At 37.5% G+C, this 27,209-nt stretch overlaps 1 protein-coding gene across 2 annotated transcripts in view; it reads left to right on the top strand.

Moving 5' to 3' along the window:
• RUFY2 (RUN and FYVE domain containing 2) overlaps window positions 1-25,344 on the top strand; it is a 32,411-nt gene extending 7,067 nt beyond the window's left edge. Inside the window, exons 6-18 of one of the 2 annotated variants that reach the window (XM_057403255.1) lie at window positions 665-726; window positions 1,334-1,399; window positions 3,130-3,199; window positions 4,415-4,516; window positions 5,217-5,333; window positions 5,664-5,831; window positions 7,224-7,321; window positions 11,242-11,361; window positions 13,102-13,231; window positions 13,835-13,929; window positions 15,003-15,051; window positions 23,586-23,663; window positions 24,399-25,344. In XM_057403255.1, the coding sequence (XP_057259238.1) occupies window positions 665-726; window positions 1,334-1,399; window positions 3,130-3,199; window positions 4,415-4,516; window positions 5,217-5,333; window positions 5,664-5,831; window positions 7,224-7,321; window positions 11,242-11,361; window positions 13,102-13,231; window positions 13,835-13,929; window positions 15,003-15,051; window positions 23,586-23,663; window positions 24,399-24,542 (1,299 nt within the window). In that variant the 3' untranslated portion in view covers window positions 24,543-25,344. Of the gene's footprint in view, window positions 1-664; window positions 727-1,333; window positions 1,400-3,129; window positions 3,200-4,414; window positions 4,517-5,216; window positions 5,334-5,663; window positions 5,832-7,223; window positions 7,322-8,200; window positions 8,735-11,241; window positions 11,362-13,101; window positions 13,232-13,834; window positions 13,930-15,002; window positions 15,052-23,585; window positions 23,664-24,398 lie in introns of those variants that run through there. The other variant, XM_057403256.1, reaches the window with a different exon arrangement.
• Window positions 25,345-27,209: the final 1,865 nt, after the last annotated feature.

The following is a 27,209-nucleotide window of genomic DNA, read 5'->3' as shown; positions in this document are numbered from 1 at the left end:
GGAAGGATTTTGGCAAAGCAGACGTTTTTAAATACTTTTGTGAATAGAATTGGAAGCAGAGCTTATGGTAATGTTTTTTTACATGATTAAATTACAGTTGAACAGAAAAGAAATTAATTAAATTCAGATTTAGCAAGGTTTTAAAAAAAATGACTGCAGTTGGGTTGGTATACCTGGGAATCAGCAAGTGTAGAGAGGCAGTACAATTTGACAAGAAAAATTGAAAAAAACATGGGAGAAACATTAGTTTGGGAGATGTGCTGTGGTAGGAAATAATATGAAACACTACAGATGATTTATCACAGCTCTACTCAATCACTGATGGGGTTCAGTAGTTTCTGATAATTCCCCAAATAAAAGTCTTCGTGTGAATTCTTGGCTAAGCTCAGTCAGAGGTAAGAAATGATCTTTTCTTTGGGATTTGGTATACAGCACATTGTTAATTTTGCTCTAAGGGAACATAATTCTTAACAACTATGAGAGGCTATACTTAAAAAAATTGTTTAAAATGTTACAGTTCAGTTTTTTGAGCTTCTGGCTGAAATTGGACCAATCTTAAAAAAGCTGATGTCACTCGGGTTTTATTAATTATGTAGATAGAAGACCATGAATATCAACCGCAGTTAATTGTATGGTATAAAACTGTGTGTTTGTTTTACCCTAGGTTGGGGTGATTGATTTCTCTGTGTATTTAAAGAGTGATGATGACATTGGAGGTAAGGAAAGGTATGTCCTCACCAAATACATCAGATTTTGCATGTTAACAAGTGTTTTCTTGGCTGGTGCCCTGTTCTTTGTAGAAAAAAGTCAGGCTCCCAAAGATGAAGTATTTTGATCTCACTGTCTTGAGAAAAATGGGATGCTACATGGTTCTGTATTACTAGTTAGCTGGAAAAATACTTGTACTCTGTAGCAAGCCTCAGCAGCATCACCTGCTTCCTTTACCTCACGGACAGTATTGAAGGATTGCAAGGTGTCAGTGAAAAGGAACCTGCTAACCTTTAAGCCCTCGCCTTGGGATTTAGTCAGTGTTTAAAAAAAAACAGAATTATGCCTTAGTACATGAACATCGTTTTTCTTTTGAGACTATGTTCTTATGTTTTGTGTAGAGAAATTGTTTGTAGTTAAAGCATTGGGGTGTTTTTTTTTCTCTCAATAATGTCATGTGTCAGTTACTGATTTCATGACTGTGAGATGAAGTTGCTTTCTTTCTTTTTAAAAAGCGCAATTAAGGTGGACGTTTGCATGAGATACATATTTTCAGGGCATACATGTACATTATAGTTCACTATATCATTTTGTTAAAGCTAATTTTATTATGTGCTTGCTTTAGGAATGTACAGATTGCTGCAATTTTGGACCAAAAGAATTATGTTGAAGAACTAAACAGACAACTGAAGTAAGTATTACTTTGAAGTATGCATGTCAGGCCAGGCTTAGCGGTAAAACACCTCTAATTCCTTTTATCGCACTGCTTTGTGGGAGAACTTCAGGGAAAGTGTTTAAATTGGGGATGTAACGGAGTTGGAAAGGATATACTCTTCTGGAGAGACTCACAAATTCTGGTTTTATGCTTTTGTTTTATACCATCAGAATCTTAATTCTTTAAGGAGACGAAAACCAGCAGGCCTAACTCATCAAGGTCCTTATGATTCATAACTTACCAGGAATTAAAAGCTTGATCTGGATTTTAACTGCGTTCTATTTAATAGTTTCCAAAAAGTGTTATTGGGTGTTCTGGATGCGAACATGTTTTTGTTTCTTTGCCTTTCACTTTGCTGGATGGATCAAAACTACATGTGTAGGTTGTGGTTCCTGTAGAAAGTTTTCAGGAAAACAGCCTTTTCCCCTTACTTTGCTGGATGGATCAAACCTAGTTCGCAGCTGTTTATGTTACTGTACAAATAGAGGAGCAGTGGTTGTAAGTCTCTGAGGAGTATTGTACAAAATTAAACAGTGGGAGGAGCTAAAAAAGCAAAAACAAACAAAGAGGCCCGACCAAAATGAAATGCCACTTCCATAAAGACCTTCTGTAGACCCTGTAGTATAGCTGATCTTCTTGATCTCTTTTTGAGATATAATAATATTCTTAATTTTTAATGCTCCTAATCTTGATCATTAGTTGCTATATGTCTGCTGTTGGGGTAAAGATACTCTGATTTGAAATTGTGTCAGTCACTGAGCAGAATAACTGAGTGCGTCCAATACAAGAGAAATGAAAGTTAAGGAGGAGAAAGGAACTATCACAATGAAGAGCAGTGGTGTTTGTGTAACAATAACTGTTACTCACATGAGCCCCTGTGTGCTGAATATGTCTTGTACGCTAGTTTATGCATTAACTTATTTGCAAACCAGTGGTTCAGCAATTCTTCTCTTTTATTTCAGGTCAGCTGTTTCTTTTCACACATCCTGAAATGCATTAATCTCCTCTACCTTGCCATTCTTAACTAACTGGTAACTCTTAAGAATACCAGAGTAGAAATGCATAGAAAAGTAAACAGTGTTAGAGAATAGGTTTGGTTTTTTTTTTTTTTGTTTGTGAAGTGCTGCCTAAAAAGATATGGTTACACCAGGAATAGGCAATCAGGTGATGGAGAAGACCTGGATATACAAGGGAATAAAATTCTGATGAGACTTGTAAATTAAGTCAAGAAGCATCAAGAAGGAGGTAGCCTGAGGATAAATCTCAAAAAATGTGGAGAAGCAAATGATTTTATAAAAGAAGTAGGGTTTGGAGGAAGAGAACCTGGAGAATGGGTTTGTTATATGGTGGGAAACCCCCCCAAGAAGATTGTAAGCTCTGTATTCCAAGATTGTAAACTCTTTTAAGGCAACTCGTTAAATATTTGGATACAGTGTAGTTGTGAGGGTAAAAGTAAGGGTGAACACATGGAAAGTCGCACCCAACCAGGAGTTCAGGTGACATGAGAGACTTTGGAAGTTGGAAAGAAATGTATAAATGTTCAAGAAAGGAGACTAATTTTCTTGTATTTAGGAAAACCTCAAATAATGGGAGCAGACCTTTTAGCACTTAACCAGTAATCATTGTACCTTGCATTAAAGCTTTTGAGCTTGGCTGGGTGAATTTTGATGTAATTCTGAATAATGTTGTTTTTTTTCCTCTTTTAGTAGCACAGTTAGCAGTCTACATGCGAGAGTTGATTCACTAGAGAAATCAAACACTAAACTGATTGAAGAGGTATTATTTTCTTTTAATATTGTGTGATATTATTTATTCTCAAATGCTTTTTTCAAAATATGTTTATGGAACTTACGTAGATTAAAATAATGTATGATTTGTTCAGCTACCTTGAGTTTGGCTTGAATAAAAGGTGCAGTAGCTGCAGGGATTTGAAGTCAGCTTGCTTGGGTAGCCTCCAACATCAGTAAATTTATTCTGCAGAATGTTGTAATTTCCCGCTTTGGACAAAGCCAGAAGTGAAGCCTTTCTTAATGCCAGCTGTCAGTCTGATTTTGTGCAGATGACTAGTCCATAATGGATGACACCAGATGCTGCAAAGAGACAAAAAGTAGTTCACCAAACAATTTCTATTGCAATTCTCAGCTTTAGGCAAAGGATTTTCTTGCTTCTTTACCATATACATATATACAAGTTTTTAGACTTGTCTAGCTCTGGTTTTGTATTTATATCCTATATTTCTGGTTATCTTTGATGCTTGACTAGATTCCAATATTTTTAGCTTTATAGAGAGAATGCAGTATTTTTTTTTAATCTAAGCTGCTTGAGAAATAGTGGAGAATCAAAATGTCTAAATTCAGCTGTTGAAGGTCATAGCTAGCTTGCTCTGAGTATTAATGTATCCAGAGAGAGGGAAAACATTAGTGAGTGTTAATTCTCAGAGAATTTGGATTCCTTTACAAGCCCTTGGCCCTACTATCCACCTATTTTGATCAGATGGCTTATAATTCTGTCATTAAGGTATACCCTGTAGGGCCCAGTTATAATGTTTTTTCTTTTGTAAATATGTTTTCATTTGGAAGAGCCTTTCTTATGTGAATTGCTCCATCTGATATATTAAGATACCAAAAAACCATGAACTAAACAGCAGAAGAGGATATATTTTAATCCAAATGGAAAAAAAAGAAGACCCAATAAATAGGATGAGGAAGGAGGAACTGAGGGTTTGTAAGTCATAATGATGCAGTTCTTTACCAGATGTAAAATAATGAAGTATCTTGAATACACTGTAGTTCTGTAATGAAAGTGCTTATTACTAAACCCAGGAGCTGTATGTTTTCTTTAAAAACAGTTAAATCCCAGTTTGGTAGACTGTGAGACTAGAGCAGAGAATGTCTTGGTCTTGCATTCATCAGAACACTTTTTTTTATTTCCATTCACAAAAGTGGTCACCCTGCTTTTCCTTTTTTTTTTTTTTTTCTCTTAACTTTTCAGTTAGCAATAGCCAAAAACAATATAATTAAACTCCAGGAAGAAAACCATCAATTAAGGAGTGAAAATACTCTTATTTTAATGAAAACACAGCATCATCTAGAGGTATGGTAGCTTTATTGCATTTAATGTAGTAATGGTTCGTTGTCATTCAAATGTTTTTACATAATAACTTGAAGTAAGCTGGAAAGCTTTCTAATGGCATAAATGTATCAAAATTATAGGACGCTAGATTGTTTTATAACCATATGCAATTTTTGTAGTAGTGTCTTTTCTTGTATCCTTTCTAATTTTCTTCCCTTCTTCCTTTTTTCATTAGACTGTAAGCTATATCTAAGTGTTTAAGGCAGTATTATCTGAAAACCTTGTCAAAGTAGTGTGTGTTTTAGTTGGCAAATGTCTATTCTGACTTGTCTCATTGTATGGAATATCATTTGGAGTAGTTGTCTACAATAAAGCTGTTATTTGTACTTGTGTAACTTCTTGTATGTGTTTCACAGGATAATTGGTAAAAGCACAGGTTAAGCAGAAGTTTCCATTGCTTAGTACCAAAACAGTTGTGTGTTAGAGTGACTTACTGAAGGAGGACTGTACTGTAGTATAGATGTTTATTTTGGTTAATATACTCAATTCTCACTGTAAAACTGATGCTGATGACCACATAGCAGAAACATCTTCTTCTATGTTGGTACTGTGCTTAGAGAATGTATTTTGAAGTTCCACCCTCCCCTCCCCAAATGTTAAATTCATGCTATTAATTGCTAAACTTGTGAAGAAGGAAGATAGATTCTCTATATCTTTGTAGGCAACTAAAGTGGATGTTGAAGCAGAACTTCAGACGTACAAACACTCCAGGCAGGGTTTAGATGAAATGTACAATGAAGCACGTAGACAGCTTCGAGAAGAATCACAACTTCGACAAGTAAGTGTTCTTTTCTAGAATCACACAGCATTTCTAGAATAGATTATGCGTGAGAAGAGTCTGTTTATAAATATTTGTAGTTTGCTTTTGCTGAGCTTAGATGCTGTCTTTAATCAACTTCAATTGCTTTTAATTGCCTGTAATAATAAGAGGTTTTTAACAGGGTTTTTAAAATTCTGCCCCTTTTTAAAGAGGGGCAGAATTTCTGAAGTGGTGAAATAGGTGATGCTGCAGCACTGTTAGAGTTAGCTTTTGTCTTTTTCAAAACAGAGATAAAATGTTGCATAGTTATTTAAATATTCTGTGTGGCATTGTGTTTGTGTTTTATAGGATATGGAGAATGAGCTAGTGGTTCAAGTTAGTATGAAGCATGAGATAGAACTTGCCATGAAGTTGCTGGAGAAGGACATCCATGAGAAGCAGGATACCCTCATAGGCCTTCGACAGCAGCTTGATGAAGTCAAAGCAATTAACATGGAAATGTATCAAAAGCTGCAGGTAGAGAAACAATCTGCTGTTAAACTGATGAAATGACTTTGGACTGAGAGAGATGCATTACAGTTTTGTTTAGTTAAATACTGCTGTTTCCTTAATTTTTGGTTTCTTTCCACTTAGATTGGCTTGTCATTTTTGAGCATTATTGATGGAAGCGTGATTTTACCCAAAGAAGTTCTTAAGGCAGTTACTTAACGTTAGTGGGTTTATAGAAGAAAAGAACATGAGAATAAGTTCATGTCCTAATTACATGCAATGTGGAATAGAGAGAGTAACAGTGTATCTAGTGATAACACTTTTTGGCCTGTGTTACATAAAAACTCAGGAGAATGTAGACAGATAGTAATGAATTAAAGAGGACATCTGAACTTTTGAAGTAAAGAAAGTCATTTGGAAAATAAGTTGTGTTAAATGGAAAATGCTAATTACAGTTTGGTTTCATTTACATTTTTTAACCTGTTAACAAATTAAGAAAATATGTACCAAGGCAGTGCTTTTTTTTTGAAAATATGAATCTTAGAGACCCAATATGCAGCTAACAGATGTCCAAACACGAGGGAATCACAGAAGCATAGAATAGTTGGGTTGTAAACACCTTATTTATGCAGAATATAAATTTTATTTATTGAATAAATTATCAAAAAACAGCACAAGAAACAAAATCTGTGGCAGAATGAGGAGGAAAAGCTGAGGGTGCTGTAGAGAGATAATTGAGGTGATGAACAAACGATGCTAACTTTTGCACCTGCAGCTGTGACGAAACTGGACCAAATGAAATATAAATAGAACTGGAAAAACAAACAAATAAACAACGTTTTTCAGTGTGTTTGGATCTGAAGGGTTTTGCTTTTCTTTTAAAACTGTACTTGTGGGGACTGGAGGTAATGCTGATTTCACTTAATGACATTCAGACTCGCTTCCTGGGTAGAGTGAAACAGTTTAATCATTCTCACTCTCTGCTGCTTAGGGACCAGTTGATAAGTGTTGATCTGTGCAGCAAGTGTAATGCTCTACCTTTTATTTAGATTTTCAAGCCACAGTTGTAACTGCTCTGCAAGCAATCAAACTTGTGAAACATGTTAGTAAAATTCTGGAAAGATTTTTAGGTGTATATGGTAGTTCGTTAAGAGTTGGAGAACCGTAGTGGTTTCCAGGACTAAGTGTCTTATTTCTTTATTGGTACAGTTCTAATGGATTTCTTGAAAAGATAAGTAGTGAATTTAGGCATAAAATTTTAAGTACTGTCAACTACGTGTTTTAGATAGGCATGTATAAAAATTCTCAAAATCTGAAGCCATATTAACATTTTCCCCTTTCAATACTGAAAAAAAACCCACCCTGTGAGGTAAAAGTTTAATATATATCTACGTCAGTTTTAACTTTTTTGTAACACAGGTATCTGAAGATGCTATGAAGGGAAAGAATGAAATAATTGGTCGATTAGAGGATAAGACTAATCAGATTAATGCAACTATGAAACAACTAGAACAAAGGTACAGGCCCATCTTTGTTTTTTTTCATTCATGTCTCCATCCCCTTACGTTTTACTGCATTCCTGTACAGTTGCCACTGAAATGTAACTTTCAACCAGAATATTTAACAAGAACATTTCTGAAACTTTAACTGGTGCTTTAGTTTTTGATTTTTTTTTTTTCTTTTTAAAAAAATACACACTAACTTCTAAATAGAAAGTTAATCTTTCAGTTTTCTTCCTCTGCCATCTTTCTTCTTGTCCTAGGTTTTTGTGCTGATATCAAAAGTTGTTCTTTCAGCTGTTTCCAAAAGTCTGTGTTGTTATTACCTCTTCCCCTCATCCCCACCTGAATGAAATGCAATAGAAACCAAAGCATTAATCTTGCTCATACTTAAGCATGTGCTTAATATAAACATTTAATACCTTCATGGATCAGTGCTGTATTTGCTGAAGGTATTAAAATTTTTCTCCATTGCTTTGGAAGTTATTTTCAATGACATAATGACTTCTTTACACTGAAAGGCTGAAAAGTGGAAGACTTAACATTCCAGTATATGAATTTATATTATGGTTAGACTGCATGTATTACATAATATTAAAATGTGATTCATATATTTTAGTTTTTAGTAGCCTATATTCAACATTGGACTTTTTAACTGTAAAATATAACATATCCATAAGCCCTGTCATATGTTGGTGTTTGACATGTCCTTTTTTTTGTTTAAATCTGATTATGAAAAACATGGCTATGTATTAAAAAATTAGTGACATGAATATTCTTTTATTGACATCCTTTTTCCTCTTTTTTCTTTTTCTTTTTATCCTTTATCCCAAATTTTGTTTTTAATATTTTGCTGTCTTCATCTGTCTTTGATTTTTGTCCACTGCATTCATGAAGTGACAAAGATCTGTTAACTCAAACTAGGACTATTGCAATGTCATTCGTCAAATGTGCCAGCAATGAAGCTCAGCACCAGTATAAACTTGTCAAAGACATATCATTCTGAAAGCTCCTCCAGATCTGTTGCGTTTAAATAATCACTGATATAATATAACTTAAGAATTTTAAAATTACAACTTTAAATATCAAGTGCTATTAGAAATCTTGCACTGTAGCTGACCGTACCTGGGTTCTATTTTGTTTTCTGAAAGCACATCATCTCCGATCTCACTTTACCCCTCTTAACAAAAAAAAAAAAAAAAAAGTACCCTACTGCACTGTTATTGAGCAAATGTAAGCTAGTTTTCTAATGCTATTTAATCACTTCTTGTCAAACAAAGTATATTTTAAAAGGTTAGCTATCTTTGTATGCTTTTATGACATTTTTTTCCGATTAGTGGGTTTTCCTATTCTTTATGGTACTAACAGATTTTAAAATTAGCCATTCTGAGTAATATATCCCTTCCCCCCCCTGCTTATTTCTTTCACTGTAAGGCTTTCACAAAAGCATGCTCCTTGTTGTGTTTTTTTTTTTTTTTCCTTTGCTTGTACCTAGCACTGTTTTCTTAAAGAATGACAGGAGTTTGGGGGAAGGGGTTTAAGCACTACATCAGAACAATATATTTAGAAAAAGAACGGTGGTGTCAACATACATATTCATTATATACAGTGGAGGAATTATAGGATTTGGGGATAAAACAGCCAGAGATGTGAGGTAAAATATTTTCATGGAGTTAAAATGTGTTTGGAGCCTCGACTTGGCTCCAGGCAGGAAGGGGAGCATGATCTAGTCAATTCTGTAGTTCTGATTCCTGCCTAGAACAGCTGGAGCATGATAGCTACAGTAGAAATTGTAGTAATGAATAGGATTTACATTTAGGGCCCAGATCCTCAACTTGACTAACTTGCTTGTCAGCTAAAGATCTTGCCCATCTGTGACTATATTTACACTGTAATCATAACCTGTGGTTTTGCCCAACCCCTTCCCTCCACCCATCACTAGGCAGTCTTCACAGCTCATTTCTGCTTTGAGATGCTACCTGCCTGCACTGCAGAAACACAGTTATAGCTGCTGACTGCCTTTGATGCACTTCCCAGTGTTTGCTCTGAAGTGTGGAAGGGAAGTTGACTGGGAAAAGAGTCTTAGGGTCTTTCAGAAAGAAAGGGATGTGTTTGCAAAAGCTGGGGCAGGGCACAGTAGTTCAGAAAGGGTTTCTACTCCATGGTTATATACTGCCTCATTCCTTGGTTTGGTAGCAGAAGGAGCTTTTAACGTGGGCTGGCTACTAAAACATAAGTATCTCCCATCTTCAAGAAAACCCAAACCAGAAACACTGAATAGAACGACAGGTAGACCACAGCAGAACTGGGAGTGTTAACCATCTCACGATCATCTATGCAAACAATTATCTGCCTCAGTATCATCGGATTCTCAAATCCTGCTGCAAACTAGGTCCAGCTCAGCATTTGTCTGGAGTACAGTGTTGCAGTTAGCTTGGTGCTAAGTCTAGAGGTTGGTGCTGTAGTTTGGTTTGGCTGGCGTGTTTGTTGTGTAGCAAGCTCCCTTTCTACCTTTGTCATGGAAACGACACTGCAGTTTGATTTGTGATTAAGGAACAATTTTAAGTTACTTTTGCTTTTACAGTCTTGTATAACTTAATTCAGCTGCTTTTGCCCAGTGAATTGGCTCTGCGTTTACCCAGTAGTTTCCTTTCCATACATTTTTTGGCCCTCTGTGCACTACCATTGCAAATGTGACTGGGAACATTCCTAAAACAACTGGTATAGTTGAATGAGATAGTACACACTTTATATGATAGTTTAATTCCAGCCTTTTTACATTTGTGTACTGGCATCTTTATAAAACTCCTGCTGGTGCAGCTTCATCAGTAGAAGCACAAATGTAGACATACCGCTGACTTAATTTCTTTTTAGCTGACAGTGGGAGTTGTGAGTTACTCTGCATTCAGACAGCTGCCAGGAAGTAAGAAATCAAGCACACAGAGAGAGTATCACAGATTTCTCCCACTGCTTACCCCGAGAGGCCCTCAAAACAGTTTTGTTAAACACAGTGCAGTAGGTGGGGACATTAAGTGGTATTTTATGCGTTCTTTCACTCCTGCCTTTTCATCAAGACAAGTGTAGTCATGATACAGCACAAGTTCCATTTTAGTGCTTTTACTTTGTTACATTACATCCATCCTTTTTTGGACTGAAGAGTTGACCAAGCAGAGAGGAACCACGTTGAACTAATGGACTCCAAGGGAGTGCTAGCTGAAGTAGAAGCAAAACCCTGGAATTCAGAAGGGAAAGATTAAATAATAAAAACCCCAAACATTCCCCAATTTCTTAATCAGGTTTATTTATTTTGTATATAATATGGAGGTATTTTAACCAGTGTAAGAACATGTTATTTTTAATACAAATTATTTAAATTAATTGAATAGTATGATGTAGTAGAGGTAGTTCTGTTAATGTAGTGGGACCTGTCATGGTGTGTCTTGTTGTATTAGGCTGGTTAAGTTTTTTTGCTGTCTGAGTGCAGTGCTCTGTATTCAGTCTTACGCCTGAATTGTTTTGAGCTGCTTTTGCACAACACATGCTCTGCCCTATCTTAGTGGGTGATTAGTACAAACCAAGCGCTTTTACAGGATCTATTTGGAGGGAAGAAAAAAAGCTTCCAAAAAAAAAAAAGCATCAAAGAAGATGTATGTGTCAGTTTGAAAATATGTATCATCATGTTTTGGCATCTGTTATTCATGAGCATAAAATAAAACAGTGATTACTTACACTGATTTCTCTCTTACTGTATGAAAAGACAGGAGCTAGTTCTGTAGGCATTGTATGGATTTCTCGTTTGAGTTTGTGAGTTTCCCCCAAACTTTGTTTTTATTTAGAAATATTTCTATTTCCCCATTTTTTCTTTTATTTGTCTTCTTCACCCTCTACACCCTAGTTCTAGCTTCAGTTTTACCCAAAGTTGATTTGAATTACACCAGATTGCAGCAAGCAGAGAAGGCTCAAATGGATGCTGAGGCTGAGGATGAGAAACTTAAACAGGAATATATGAATAAATCTGAAAGTCTGCAGAAAGAATTCTCCGAGAAGGAGAAACAGCTGTAAGTACATCTTTTCTGTCTGTAGAAGTATACAGCAGTAAACGTTCTACATTTCAGTATGTCCTGTGTCTTCATACACACTGGTTGTTGATAAATGGTTTTGAACAGAATGTAAATACTAATGTTCTTCATGTTAGGTACTGGCAAGGTGGAAGAAGGTATGCCACTCCAAGGAAGTCAAGCTACCTTTGGGTGCCTATAAAATAATGTGCAGCTTGAGGAGGAAGAACAGCATTTTCTGTCTTGAAGTGCCAGCTTAATACATGAAAAAATTATCTTAAGTGGGGCAAAATATGTAGTGTAGGAGTAATACACACTGACTAACAAAACCCACAAGTATATGGTAGTACAAACTTAAAAGAGAAATAGCGTTAAGAATAGCTTAGTTAATCAGGCTTATGCATAAGGTGGAAGTGGTTTAACTCACCACTGTGTAGGAAATAAAAATTTACTAGAATCATAAACATTAAAAAGTAATATAAAAGCCAGCCCTCTAGTTCTTCTAATATTAAATCCTTCAGTACTGATTTAAATAAATACATAGTGTAAAAAAGCTCCCTGTAAGGGCAGGCGTTGTCCCTGTTCGGAAAGGTAACTAGTAATTTATTTAAGGCAGTGCAAATCTGTGGTCCATCAAGGATTTGCGATCAAAAATTAGTGATTTTAAATCCAATTATTAGCCCACCCTGCTACCCCTTGTTTCATCTTACAATTCTGAATGTTAATAAACTTGTTTAATTGTCATGACAAATGTTCACTTTACTACACAGTCATCTTTGCAGATTTTGGCAAAAGAACAGTTCAGCCCCCAGCCTTAGAATTCTGCAATTCTGAAACTTCAAGGTCATGTTCACTTCTGATCTTTTCCACCCAGATGCTGAGGTAGTGTCCCAAAATGTAAGTCTTACCTGTAAAAATGGTTTTGGTTTTAAAACAGGAAAATTAATAAAAGTACAAGTTTTCCATCAAAAAGCCCTTGCATGACTACTCTCAGATTCTTTCCTCTTTTTTTCTGTTGGCACAATTTAGATCTAGAAGGTTGAGCAGTGTACTTCCATGTTTTGGTTTCTCTGTAACATTGTAAACACCAACACTCCCATGAAAATGGTAGTGAAATTCCAGGTAGAGTGGATCTCCAGTTAATGTAATAGATACCTCGTTATGTTGAACCTCAGCTATGTAAAAAGCTCATTAAAAATAGTCATTTAACGTTTCGCCTTTATTTTTTATTCTGTTCAAAATGCCATGAGCCTTCGTCTAAAATAGAAGATTCACATCTAAGGGTATAATATTAAATAGCTTTTATGAGCACCAGAGATACATGCAGTCATTGTCTGCATCACCGATGGCAGTGTGGTTGATTGGTTTGCTGTATTTTAGAAACAAGTTATGTAAGGTTAAGGGGGCTTTGCCTCATGCATGTTTCAAAAATACTTCTGAATTTGGTGGTTAATCTCTTGCTGTTGTATTACAAAGATCAGCTCTTCAAAATTATGCCATATTCTTGGTCCTTTAAATACACCTCTTTTTGAAAGTGTGTTCTAAATGTCAGTTTTGGTTTGTTTATTACATCACTGTCTAAAATACGTTACTGTTACATTATTTATGTTTTAGATAAAGTAAGCGTTGATAATTTGTTCGTTATCGTAAAAGTATATTGCACCCAGAAAACTAATTTTTGTTTTTTAAAAATTATACTTTTGTGCACATTGATGTTTTTGGTTGCTTTGCATATTCTAGACTTCAGCTGGAAACAGATTTGAAGATAGAAAAAGAGTGGCGGCAAACCCTAGAGGATGATCTTCAGAAGGAAAAGGAAACTCTATCTCATCTGAAAACAGAGACCCAAGAAATTATTAATCTTAAAAAAGTAAATTTTGTGGTGGAACTTGACTAGTAATTTAGAAATTGACTGCAAAGTTAATTATGCACTTAGACATGGTACTTTTAAGACTTTCTGCTAGTAGATAAGAAAGATTAGATTAATGCATTTTCACAGATAGACTAAGAAAAAAAGATAAGGTATTTTGCTCTCCATTTAGTCCTTAGATTAGGACTTGGTACTTGGAATGAGAAAAAATTAAGTCCTAATTTTCCTTTGTATTGTTGTTGTATTGAAGTTTTTGGTTTCTTATCATAGGCCAGAAAGCGCTTCAGCTTCTCTCTGTACAGCTTCGTGTACACATACATGGCTATATAGTGTTGTTGGTCTCTGCCATCAATCATTTTTATTTTCTTCTTGGAGAGGACTGCAGAAGCAAAAAAGCTTCATTTCTTGGGGTCTAAGAGAGTTTAATCCTAACTTGTTGCTGTTTGAGTTGGATTTGGGAATCTTAATAGGGAGTGTGATGGATCATTCACTTGGCTTTCTCAGTAAGATCAGTTTTGTGTAGTAGCAGTCAGTTTTCTCAGCATTAGGCAAATACAGTTTTGAGAATAATTGGTATTTGTCTGTTCTATTTTTTGTTTTAAGGAGTTCCTTAAGCTTCAGGAAAAGAACAAGCAACTGCGAAGGATATGTCAAGAGCAAGAAGCTGCTCTCCAAGAACTGGCATCCAAGCTGAGCGAGTAATTTCCTTATTCATGATGATTATTATTTTTGTCATATAAATTTGAATTAAGAAAAATAACAGGATGGTGGTCATGTGAATTAGACTGTATATAACCATATTGCCTAGGCACTTACCAAAAAGAACTGTCTAGTTAGTTCAGGTCTGTTTATTTTTACTTTTGGCTGGTGGGCTAGATGTGAATGTATGGGAAATTACAGTGCTCTGAATAGAAGATCATAGTTTAAAAGGGCCAGGGGGCATTAGGAGTTGTTTTGCATTGAAAACAGTTGTCTAGTTTGCGTGTTGTGGCATTCCACAGAAGGAGCCAAGTAGAGGTTAACAGCTCTGGCTCCAGCAGGACAGTGCTTTTATCTGTTTGTGAGAATGAATGCATGTTCATGAATTCCCTTCTTTGAAGAGATGAAGATTCTCTGTATGATAGTCACAGGGCATTGTTGCCAGGCCTGTAGAGGATATAGGGGATTGCTTTATCAAAACCCCTTCAGACTATAGTGAACAATAAGCTCTGAGCACAGGTTTTGTTATTGTTGTGTGTTGTTAAAGTTTCATTTAATGATCTCTGTCTTTTAAGTAGTTTTGCCATGACTAGTGTGGACTTTCATGCCCTAGAATAACTTAGTGTATAAACTATGAATCAAGTCATTTCTGAGTGGATTGGCACTGGATGGCTGTGGGGAGGCTGGTTTCTCTGTGACATAATGTGGTCTTGTACATGTCAAGAAGTTCAAATTCTGGTTTTGTACCAGTGCTGCGTGCTAGTTTTAGGTACTTGCACAGAGCTCTGCCAGTGCAAATTTCTGTCATCCACATAACCCCAAGCAAATTTACAGCCATTCAAACGATTCTAAACAGCCATTCAAGCTCTTTAGAGAGAGCTTGTCTTTGTGTAATGCTTAGTAGAGCAGGGCATGATACTGATTGCATCTCCTGGATGCTGTTATAATATAAAATGCTAACTAAAAGTTCAAAGTAATTTGCTTACAATTTTTTAAGTACCTACAACTTTTGAAGTTGTCTGACTGTAACTGACAGTACAGAAGTTTGAAAGAGCATTATGTTATTCTTCAGGTCAAAGCTGAAAATAGAAGATATAAAAGAAGCGAATAAAGCGTTACAGGTGAGTTTTGGGAGGGGGGGGAAAGAATTTTTTTTTTTTTTTTTTTTTTTTTACTGTTCCCTTCAAAATCTTTTGTAAGCATGAGCAGACTTCTCTTCAACAGCAGCTATACGGACAAGACTCGTTGTCTGACTTCCTCCAGCAGGAGGGAACTGCAGATTCCCTGTAAACTCACGGGGGAAAAAGAAGCTCAGTTGCTTTTGACTTTTCTTATTTGAAGTACAGCTATGCATTTTGACACTTCTGATGGTGCACCATTTGGTATTTTACAAAGCGTATCTGGGACAGAATGTAGCCAGCTGAGCTTAAATTATGTATTACTTCTCAATGATCAATAAATATTTGATCATCTGAGGAATTAAGTAAACTTGTAGCACCTGATTCAGAGAAATCTCCAGGAACTCTCCAAAAGTTTTAAGTTGACAAGCAGGTATTCTTCATTGCGGCACCAGGAGACACGGGGGATGGCTCCTCCAAGCGTGTTTCGTCTGAGCATCAACCAGGCTGTGATTATATTGTTCTTAAACATACATATTCATTAGATTACGTACATTACATCATACTTTTAAGAGAATGCCTCCTGTATGCATACAAAAATGTGGTAGTGGGCTTTCGGACCCCTGGTGGTTATTTCTTCATCGCTTTGTTTTAGGATCATTGTCATATCAGTCATATCAGTAACCACCAGGTGGTTCTGGCAAAGCTTATCTTAGTAATTTCTCTGTAGTTGCTAACAAAGCCTAATGTTCTTGAGGTTACTTATTTACAACCCTGTTCTTCAATCAATCCCATTCTTCAATCCCCCCTTTTCTTGTCCTATTGCAAATTCTTTTGCAACTGAGTTATTTCATATTTATTTAAAGTTTCCTGAAGTATTTCCCTGTTTCTACTTGATGCTTAATTTTGTTTCTCTTCCATTCATCACAGTTCATCATGGTTTGTTTGCAACAACAAAAGGAGCATTGGACCATTATGCATGTAATTACAACCATTCCTATTATTACAAATACAGTAAAAAAAAAACTGTCTCAACCAGGAGAGATTGGGTACCCATGATGTTAATTTTTTCCAGATTTCCCCAGATCCCCATGAGGTGTTGTCCTGTGCCACCTCATGAAATATTTTAACTTGTTTCCACATTTCCTTTAGATCAGTAGTAATTCTTCCACTTTGATCTATATAAGAACAATAGCTATCATTGATTACAGAACAAACTCCTCCTTGGGATGTTAACAGTGTATCTAATGCCATTCGATTTTAGAGATGGAATAAGCCATCTAACAAAGCTATGGAAAGCAATATTTTGTTCTGCTATGGGATTATATCCTTGTTTGATTCTTTTAATAAAACTCTGAACCCAGGTTCCAGAGGGATGAATGTCAATTACTGTAAAGTTTGGAACCACTACTCCTAGTGTGCATGTCCCTTTCCAGTTAGGAGGCAAAGCCTTAAAGGCATTTTCTCCACATAACCAATACCACCCTTTCCCTTCGGGAACATTCCAGTAACCAGTTAAAGGTTTTTGAAGGTGAAGTTGCATTGACCAGCTGCAGTATGGGTAATTTCCTACTGACATGTTGCCTTGATTAAGAGTTTTGTTAGTGGTTACACATTTAACTTCTGACATACTTGAGGCTTGTATCCTTAAAACCTGTAACTTTGTATGGCTGTTGTCGGTATAAACAGCATCTCTCCATAATCTATTCCAGTTTGTCTTAAAGGGAATAGTGAGGCCAATTAAAGGAATACCCAGTCTCTCTCCTGATTTAGGTAGCTGAGTACAGATCCAACAATCAGTCTTGTTTAAGACATTAGTAACCTTTTGTATCAATTTCAGATACAGATTTTGATTCCATGCTTCTACACCTATTATACAAGTCCAAATATGATCGATGTAGTCTCATATGTGTGGGTCCTGAAGACTTGACACGCCGTACTTTTTCTTGGTTCTGATGTGTTTCTGGTTCTGGTGCCTTCTTGATTCTTGAGTAATGTATCCAAGCAGGCTGTTCCTTTATCTTCACTGCTGTAGAGGTAGTCAGTAATACCTGGTATGGTCCACTCCACTTCTCTTCTAGGGGATCACCTGCAAAATTCTTAATAAAAACCCAGTCTCCTGGCTTAAAAGGATGAATAGGATAATCTAAACCTCTCGCTCTTGTCCCTAATATTCTCTTATTTATTTCTTCTAATTGTTTTCCCAGATTGATCAGAAACTGTTGGAGATAGCCTTCTCCCACTTCCTGAAGACTTTCTCCTTTAAACTGGGACTGATATGGTCTTCCAGATAAAATTTTGCATGGGCCAGCCTCTTCTTTCGACCGAGGTTTAGCTTGAATTCTTAATGGAGCCAGCAGTAAGGCTCGGTACCAATATAACCTGACATATTTTATTAATCTGTTGTTTGATCAGATGGTTCATCTTTTCTACTTGTCCACTGGCCTGAGCCCTGTAAGGAACATGTAGTTGCCAATCAATTTCTAAGTTTTTCTAACTTCTTGTAACAATTTTGCACTGAAGTGTGAGCCTCAGTAGGAAGAAATTGCCTCTGGTACCCCAGAACAAGGTATTATGTCATTTAATAATGTTTTAATTACTTGTCTTGCATTATTTATTCCACAAGGGAATGCTTCTGGCCACCCTGAAAAGGTATCTGTCAATACCAACAAATACCAATAACCTCCTTTTCTAGGTTATTCAGAAAAATATTTGGCCCTGTTGTCCCAGATAATTCACTTTTCCAATTGTCCCTACCTGATTCCTGTTTTCAGTCTTAGGGTTATTTTTCAGACATAGTTGACATTGTTTTGTCACTAATTGCACTATGGTACAGAAATTTCTTCCTATGATCTGTTTAAATGTTGATACAAGGCATTACTTCCCCAATGTGTTTTGTTATGTTCTTGTATCAACTTCCGTAATTGATTATAAGGGATCACTACTTGCCCATCAAGTATTTTTATCCAACCCTTTTCATTTTCCTGTCCTTCCAAGTCTTCAATTAGTTTCATATCTTCTTTAGAGTACCTAGGTTTATTTTGCTCAATTACCAGTTTACTGTCAGGAATTAAGGACATCACCTCAACTCTTTTTGTTTCTGCTGCCCGTTTAGCTTCATGATCAGCCAGATTATTTCTAATCTCTTGATCAGAGTTACCTCTTTGATGTCCTTTACAATGTATGATAGCCACTTCCTTGGCTAATTGTACAGCTTCTAACAATCGTAGAATTTCCGCTGCATGTTTAATTTGTCTTCCCTGCGTATTTAAAAAGTCCTTGTTCTTTCCAAATTGCTCCATGTGCATGAACCACACCAAAGGCATATTTGGAATCAGTCCATATGTTTATCTGCTTGTCCTTTGCCAACTCCAAGGCTCTTGTCAGGGCTATTATTTCTGCCTTTTGTGCTGAGGTGTTAGAGGGTAATGGTTTAGCTTCTATTACCTTTGAAGTTGTAGTTATGGCATATCCTGCTCTTCGTTTACCATCTTTAACAAAGCTGCTGCCACCGGTGAACCAGGAATCTGCACCCTCCAGAGGCTCCTCCTTCAGATCTGGTCAGCTCGAATATACTGTCTCTATTGTGGCCAAGCAGTTGTGAGTTGATGGTTCGGTAGGGGTTTCCTGAAGGAAAGATGCTGGATTCACAACATTAGTGATCACAATTTCCACATCATCCAGTTCTACTAGGATGGCTTGATACTTCAAGAAACGTGATGGCAATAGCCAGTGTGTACCTTTTTGTTCTAGGACTGTTGATACTGCACGTGATACTAACAGGGTGATCTTTTGTGCCAGTGTAAATTTTTGGGCCTCTTGGATGTTTAAGATGACTGCTGCCACTGCTCACAAGTATCCAGGGCAGCCTTCACTTTGTTCATCCAGTTGTTTTGAACAATAGGCCACTGCTCTTTTATAAGATCCCAATCTTTGAGCCAAAACCCCCAAGGCTATTTGCTGTTTCTCATAGGAATATAGGCAAAAGTGTTTAGTCATGTTCAGGAGCCCCAGAGCTGGAGCTCTCATGAGTTCTGTCTTTAAACTTTTAAACGCTTCTTCAGCTTGATCTGTCCATTTTAGAAAGGTTGGATTTTCTTTTAGCAGCTCATATAAGGGTCTTCCCAGAGCACCATAATCATGGATCCAGAGTTGACACGATCCTGTCATTCCCAGAAATGTCCAGATATCTTTTAACTGTGGATGGTCACGGTGTTTGACATATTGCTTCCTTCTGAGCTGCTCCAAGTTCTGATTGTCCTCCTGTTATTTTACATCCTAAATAAGATACTCGAGTTCGAATTAGTTGAGCCTTCAATTTAGATACCCGGTATCCATTTAGCCCTAGAAGGTTTAACAGTTCTACAGTCCATTGAACAAATTCCCTCTCAGTTTTAGTAGCAATTAACAGGTCATCCACATACTATAGTAAAGTTCCTGTCTGGGTAGGTGCTTCCCAGAATTCTAATTCTAGTGCCAATTGATTTCCAAAAATGTGAGGTAACACCGTCCAAGTGAGCTGTGTCCTTCCTGTTTCAGGGTTTTCCCATTCAAAAGCAAATAAATTTTGACTTTCTTTGGCCAGGGGCAGACAGAAAAATGCATCCTTTAAGTCCAGAACGGTAAACCACTCCTGATAAATATTCAATTTAGTCAATAAGGTATACAGATTATCTACTACTGGATGAATATTCTCCACAATTTTGTTGACTGCTCTGAGATCTTGAACTAATCTGTAACTTTTCCCATCGTATTTCTTTAATGGCAAGATAGGAGTACTATATTCTGATTCACATTCAAATAATAATCCATATATTTAAAAAATTATTTCTTTGTTTCCCTTTTGATCCTCCAATTTTAAGGGATATTGTTTAATTCTAATTGGGCAGGCCCCCATTTTATTTCCACATTAACAGGCAAAGCATTTTTTTCGCCTTACCTGGAACTTCAGATGCCCATACTCTCAGATATACTTGATTAAGTATTTCTTCTATTTCAGGGAGGTCCTCCTGTTTGCTTTTCTGTTGAATTAAAGATAAAACTTCAATTAATTGATCGTTTTTGACTCTTAATTCCATTTTGCCTTCTTTAAATGTTGCTTCTCGCCCTAATAAAGATTTTTTTGGAGGATTTGGCATGTATAAAAATTTATGAATTCCTATTTGTTTTCCCAATTTATACTCTAAAGGTTTCAGAAAGAATGCTTTTCTTTGGTTTTGTTTCCCCCCGGTATTTTTTTTTTTTTCCTTGGTGGCCAGTAGTTCCCACCTCTGTCACAAATTCTTTTCCTCTGATTTAACGTCGAATAAGTTACTCCTGTATTCACTTAAAAATTCCACTTTATTTCCTCTAGTCCCAAGTTTTAATTTAATCAGTGGATCTGCTAGGGTAGATTTCCCAGGTCCCTGTCAGTCTAGTTCCAGTTCAGTCACTGGAGCCACCCCATGGCGCACTCCTCCCAGGGCAGTCTCACTTCCAACATCCAAACTCCTTACAGTATGCACACTGATCCCTTCCCACAGGAGAATTCAATTTCTCACCTCTGCCTGTCATTCCTCCTCTGCCTCTGCCTCGTCCTCTCACATTAGTCCCTCCACCAGTTTCTACTTGTCCCAAAGCAGCCCCTGTAGCCGTGCCTACAGCACGACCCAGCTCTTTCTTCTCTACATGTTTCTGATTCCAGTACACTCTCCACACTTCTTTAACATTCTCAAGTCCTTCTGCTCTGTTGCCAGTGACAGCAACCTCTTCCTCCTTATCAATAACAGATGGGGCAGATGCCAAGAGTGCACCTCTCAGAGATACATAATCCCCCAACCTATCTTCCTGATTACTCTGTTTGGGTTTGTTTTGTTTTTTGTTTTTTTAACTTTAAACATCATTCCCCCAATATCACAGGCTGAACAACATCTCTTCAGCTTAGCTTTCTGTTTTTCCCTGTCCTTTTCCAAAGCCAAAATTAGGGATCTGGCAGAGCTATATTAATTTCACATTTCGTCTGCCACTCTGGGTGGTTTCTTAAAGTGAAAAATATATCTGCACACATCACTTCTTCCCATTTTCCCTGCCGCCTGTAACAATGTATTATAATTCAGAGTTCCATTTTTAGGCCATTTCTCCTGATCCCCCAGAGTATACAAGGGCCACCATTGGTTACAATATTTCACCAATGTTTTCTTATTTACTGAGCCCCCAGGAAACCCTCCTAGTTCTTTCCAGTGTGCCAAAATGCACCCTAAAGGACTTTTTCAAGATCTCTTCACTCTGCCAATCTCCCATTATCTATCTCGCATTCACATACACACACATGGGATCCCACAGCCACACTCCACACAGTTACAACACCTGAGGCACAGACAGAGACTAAAACTGTATCAAATGAACAACAGTAAGTCTGTCACCAATATTAAAATCACAAGACCAAAATCATCGCTATAACAAGCCGCAAAATAGACACACTCCACACAGTTGCAACACTTGAAACAGAGACAATTGATAACGCAGTTACAACAGTCTGTCACCAATACCAAAATCACAAGACAAAAATCATAATTATAACAAGCCACGGATTAAGTCAAATACCAGTAAAAAATTCCAAAACCATTTCTACAAGACGCCCACTGCGTCTTGCAGGACCCAAACCACAAGATGCCCCCTGCTTCTTGCGGGTGTATACCAAACGGACACTAGCAGCTGGGTATACGCCTTTACCCATGAGATTTCCTATCTCAATTTACGGAAGGCTTCCAAACCTTGCATACGCTTACCAAACCAATTTACCAAACTGAGATGCCCCCTGCATCTTACAGACTATATAAAAGAAAAGAATACCTTTTATGAAGATGGTCCTTGTCTGCTCCTGCAGTGATCCAAATGAGTCAAGGGGTCCCTCCAGGAAAAACTCCCGAGGGCCCTAGGGAGACCTGTCCTCAGTGGGTCCTGGAGCTGAGCAGAGAGGGTACCATCTGGGGTCCCAGATTGATTTGGAGAAATCTCCAGGAACTCGCCAACAACGTTTTCAAGCTGAGAAGCAGGTATTCTTCATTGTGGCGCTGGGAAACACAGGGGATAGCTCCTCCAAGTGTGTCTCCCTCGAGCATTAACCAGGCTGTGATTACATTGTTCTTAAACATGCATATTCATTAGATTATGTACATTACATCATACTTTTAAGAGAATGCCTCCTGTATGCATACAAAAATGTGGTAGTGGGCTTTTGGACCCCTGGTGGTTATTTCTTCATCACTTTGTTTTAGGATCATTGTCATATAGGTAACCGCCTGGTTCTTAGTAATTTCCTTTTCTCTATAGTTGCTAACAAAGCCTAATGTTCTTGAGGTTACTTATTTACAACCCTATTCTTCAGTCAACCCCATTCTTCACGCCAAAGCTGATAAAATACGATCTGAAATGTTAAAGAGGTTTGGAACTTTAAAGATAGGGAGCACTGAGAGCAGAGATTTTGTCTGCACATGTTTGAACATGTGGCATGCGAAATTGCATATTACTTCAGCACAAGTGAAGATGTCTGAAATGGTTTTGTTGAGCAGATTCCTGGTTTTATTAATTGGTTTAGACAGAAGGAAATTAACAGTTCTTGATACTGTGTCCTGGGTTCAGCAGTAGCAGTCACTTTTCTCCTTCTTGGTAGCTGGTGCAGTGCAGTGTTTTAACTTTCGGCTTGGGAACTGAGCTGATAACAATGATGTTTTGGTTTGGCCAAGGACTTTGTGAGCCTCATGCTCTGTTAGGGAGGAGGGGAAGCCCAGAGGAAGCAGAGATAGGACACCTGACCCAAGCTAGCCAAAGAGGTATTCCATACCACAGCACGTCATGCCCAGGATGTAACTGGGAGTTAGCCGGAAGGGCTGGTAGACTGCGGGGTTGGAGGAGGTATGGGTCGGTGCTTGGTCGGGTTGGGGGGGGGGAGTTATCAGTTGGCTGGTGGTGAGATGTTGTATTCTCTTCCCTTGTTATTTCCTTTATCATTATTATTATTGGTGGTAGCAGTAGTGATTTGTGTTATACCTTAGTTACTGGACTGTTCTTATCTCAACCTGTGGGAGTTGCATTCTTTTTGATTCTCCTCTCTGTCCCTCCGGGAGTAGGGGAAGGACAAGAAGGGGGGGAAGTGAGTGAACAAGCTGTCTGACTGGGTTTAAACCACGACACACTGACCTGTTTTGTTTTGTTTTTTCTTTTCTGCAACTTGGGGACTGTTCCTGCGTGATGGGCAGGGAAATAGACTTCAGCTCTGAGACTTGAGATACATACCTTTCTGCTTTTTCTGGCTCAGTCCTTGACCAGCTTTACCACCTCAAAGCCCGTTCGCTTTGCACCTCTTGCTCTGTCTCGTCTCACAAAGTTTTGCATTGTTTTAGAGTGGCCTTGTACTTATTTAGAGTCTCTGTGACATTATACTGACCTAAGGGCATGCAATAATTCAGGCAGTAAATACTGCTGTTGATTTGTCTTGTTCTCTGGAACCCAAAGTTTAACTTCATCAGATACATACATTTACAATATTTTTTCTCCAGGGCCAGGTTTGGTTGAAGGACAAAGAGGCTACACATTGCAAGTTATGTGAAAAGGAATTTTCTCTTTCCAAAAGGAAGGTAAAACTTCAGTGATTTTTCTTACAACTTGTTTACATGTATTATGAGAAAAACATTAAATGTATTAGAGATGTAGCATGAAATGTCAATGCTCAGATGAATGCATTGTTATTTCTGAGATGCCTTTCTAGTTCCTTGGTATTTACAATGCACCTGAGCCCAGGTTTCACAAGAAACACTGCCTTTTGGTGAAATGCTATTGTGGAACATAAAAATCGTTCAACCTACTTTGTGGAATCATCATTTCAAATGCTTGTCAGGTCTGGAACTGTCACAGTTTGACACATGTGGAATTCTTTTTGAGGCATTTTTTTACAATAGCCTAAGAAAGTACAAGGTTATTGTCGTTTTAAAATAAAATGGGATGTTAATTTCTATGCTTTATTAACACGTGCAGGAATTTTTATTTTACCTTTTTATGTTAAATCTCAGTTAGGTGCCTGACAGAATCATCCGGTCTGGAGTATCATTGCTTGTACTACATTTTTACATAGCAGAGTATGTTCTTAATTCAGGGATTATATCTGCAACTGGTGGTTCAATCCTAGACAGACCATGGTTTGTCTAGATGAATTTAGATGAATTATCTTCTGAAAACCGATTCCATGCTCAGACCAGAGAAGTGCAAGGAATCACATTTCAGATTGCTCTGTGTATACTGTTTATTGGTATCCAATTACCAAGTATATTTCTAGTGTAAAAGTTTTAATTTTTAATCTTCTCTCCATTATTTAGCATCATTGTAGAAACTGTGGTGAGATTTTTTGTAATGCCTGTTCGGACAATGAACTGCCTCTGCCTTCTTCACCAAAGCCTGTTCGGGTCTGTGATTCCTGCCATGCAATACTTATACAGAGGTGCTCTTCTAATGTGCCGTAAGAGTATGCTACAAGATATTTATAACCTTTTGGTATTTGGCTAATCCTGTAAAAAGAGAATGTGAACTAAAGAACATAGAGCAGCATTTCAAGAATTTCAGGTAAGCAGTTCAGAGTTGTATTTTCAAGGTACTGTAGAGGAGTTACATGCCTGCTTTGTTTTGAAACAGAGAAAATGGGACCCAAGTGTAGAAAATGGATATGTTAAAAATACAGATGACAATGTTAGTCTCATGAATGGCTTGGAACCTGTTTTGGAGGAATCAGGGCTGGTTACAGAGGAGACTTGGTGTTAACATCTATTTGATGAGTATCTTAGTCATTATGATGATCTTGAAAAAGATGATGTACTTACCTGCTTTTACAGGCTAGTCTGCAACAAGGCCAACCTAATATTGCTGCAGAATGTGCCTGTGATATGCTGCTGTGAAGCAAAACTGTGCAGTAGGTAGTTTTAAATTGTATTAAAAAAAAAAAAAGCAATGCAATTAATGCAGTGGTCCAATGAGTTACTGCCAAGTAACTGTATGTGTTTACTTTCCCTCTGATCAAGATTGGATATATCCAAGAATATTGCACTGACAGCTCTGTTCTTTGTAGTCACAGGTGTAAGGGGAGATTTTGTCAAGCAGGAAACAAGCAGTGCCTCTAGGCACTTGGGTCATGGGAGGTGCATTTTGTTGAATTATTTTTTTAAATTAACTATTAATTTGACGTATCTGTGTTTCCAGTTAAAAGAGAGATGTCCATCACAAAGTCTTTGCCTGACATTGTCTGTAAAATTATCTTTGTATTGTTTTCATGTAAGCTGTATGGCTCTGGAAGCAGGGTGAATCTGCCAGTTGGAAAGACTAGGGTTAACTACTGGAGACCGCATCCTTTCAGTGTTGGACAGGAAAGTTCTTTCTTATTTTGTCATCATCTTTCTCAAACTTTCAGAATTTGCTCCTAAACGGCACTTTTTTTTCCCAGAGCACTTTTCAGTATATCCAGGTCTGACCTCTCTTCACACCAACGGTAACTTCTGCTGCAATGTAAATCTTCATTCTTCCTATAGGCAAATACATCCCTTGGTAAATATTCCCCACTTTACCGTCACTTCACTAGAACCAGTGTACCCTCTGCCCTTTAGCTGCTTGTGTGATGGGTTCCAGATGTGGAATCTCTACGCTCTGGCCAGTACTGACAAGCCATCAGCAGAATTACCAGCCTGGTAGTTCTTTCAGCCATGGGCTTGGAATATGCTTATAAACAGGAAAAGGTCTCTCTTGAAACAGGTCTTCTAATTATTCTTGTACTTTGTTTAGCTTAGCGTTGTCTCTTGAGGGTAGGTGTTTAGTTAATATTCTAAAAGCCAATAGGTCTGTTCTTTTTAACACCCCAGTGTAGTCGCTTATGTAGCTTTTGTAAAGAAAAATGTTTTTAAAATTACCTGATGTAACTTTTTTGTGAATACAAAACAAATACTTGTAAATCTGTAAATATCTTTTGGAAAAAATAAATTTAATTGATCTGCCACTTAACTATGTGAATGTCACTAAATTTGTAATTCAGAGTATTAGGTAGGACTTGTTCAAGTTGCTTAGAAGTCTTTGCATATATTGAGGAGTGGCAACCTACCCCCTACTAAGGAGATAACAAAGCAAGTGCTGCTTATGTTCCTGAAAGTATTCCAAGTGTTTTTTCCCATAGGCTTTATGTGGGGCAAGTATGGAGACAGCAGGGTGCAATCTAGGATACAGAGGGTGCTCACTGGTACTGCTTTCCTAACTAACTTTTTGAAAAGTATGCAACTAAACAAAATTAATTTTAAAATAAGCAATCTTTTAAAAGTAAGAAGACAGCACATTTCTGTAACATGCAATATATTAAATTTGTATTACTTAACTGCAATCTTTCCCTCTCCCCTGTACTTGCCTATTTGCAAAACAACTGCCTTAAACAAAGGGGCAAGTATTCTATGTTCTCGGTGATTTGATTTCCCCTTTCTGTCAAACAAACACTGTTCTTTGACAGATCGTGGTTTTAAATTATCCTCACACCCAGCATAGGAACATCTGTGTTCATCAAGAGAAACTTGAACTGGGCAGAGTATCAGAGCATAGTTTGTTCTTCTTGAGAAATGATTTCTGAGTTCATGAGTTTAGGGCCTGAGCAAGTAAACAGAGAAATATGTTCCTCCTCCTCCCCACACCAATCGACACACACTGAACCCACTTTCTCAAAAAGGTAGGTCAACCTACTGCGTTTGCACCCGCCTCTCTGAAAGTAAAGGGAAACCTCAGCTGGCTGCTGGTGTTCCTTCTCATAAAACAGAACACAAAATATATCCAAGTGAGGAAATGGACCAGAACTGACAGTATTTTGCAGATACCTGCTATGCTGGTAGAAAAAAACCTGCTTCTATTACATGTACATGTCCTCCACCTTGCTCTAAGATGCTTTTTCCTGCACCTGGATTAACTTTTTTCCTGACCTTTGCCATCTTAAGTTTTCTGAAATACAGCAGCTTTTTCAGGAGCAGACTAAGAACCCACAAGAGCAGAATTAAAACACTGGTGTTGAGGCCTCATCTTCCCTCTCCTGCCTAGCCAAAAATACTCCAGAACTTGGAAAGCTTCCTGGGCCAATTACCCTTTCACAGCTTTTATTTCCAGTCACTATGAGA

The sequence above is a fragment of the Pezoporus wallicus genome, unplaced genomic scaffold (assembly GCF_028554395.1).
Source record: "Pezoporus wallicus isolate ANWC-B61680 ecotype Strahan unplaced genomic scaffold, APGP_CSIRO_Pwel_v1 contig_4264, whole genome shotgun sequence".
NCBI lineage: Eukaryota > Metazoa > Chordata > Aves > Psittaciformes > Psittacidae > Pezoporus > Pezoporus wallicus.
Note: the sequence above shows the minus strand (reverse complement) of the source record. Positions and strands in the feature narration are given on the sequence as shown.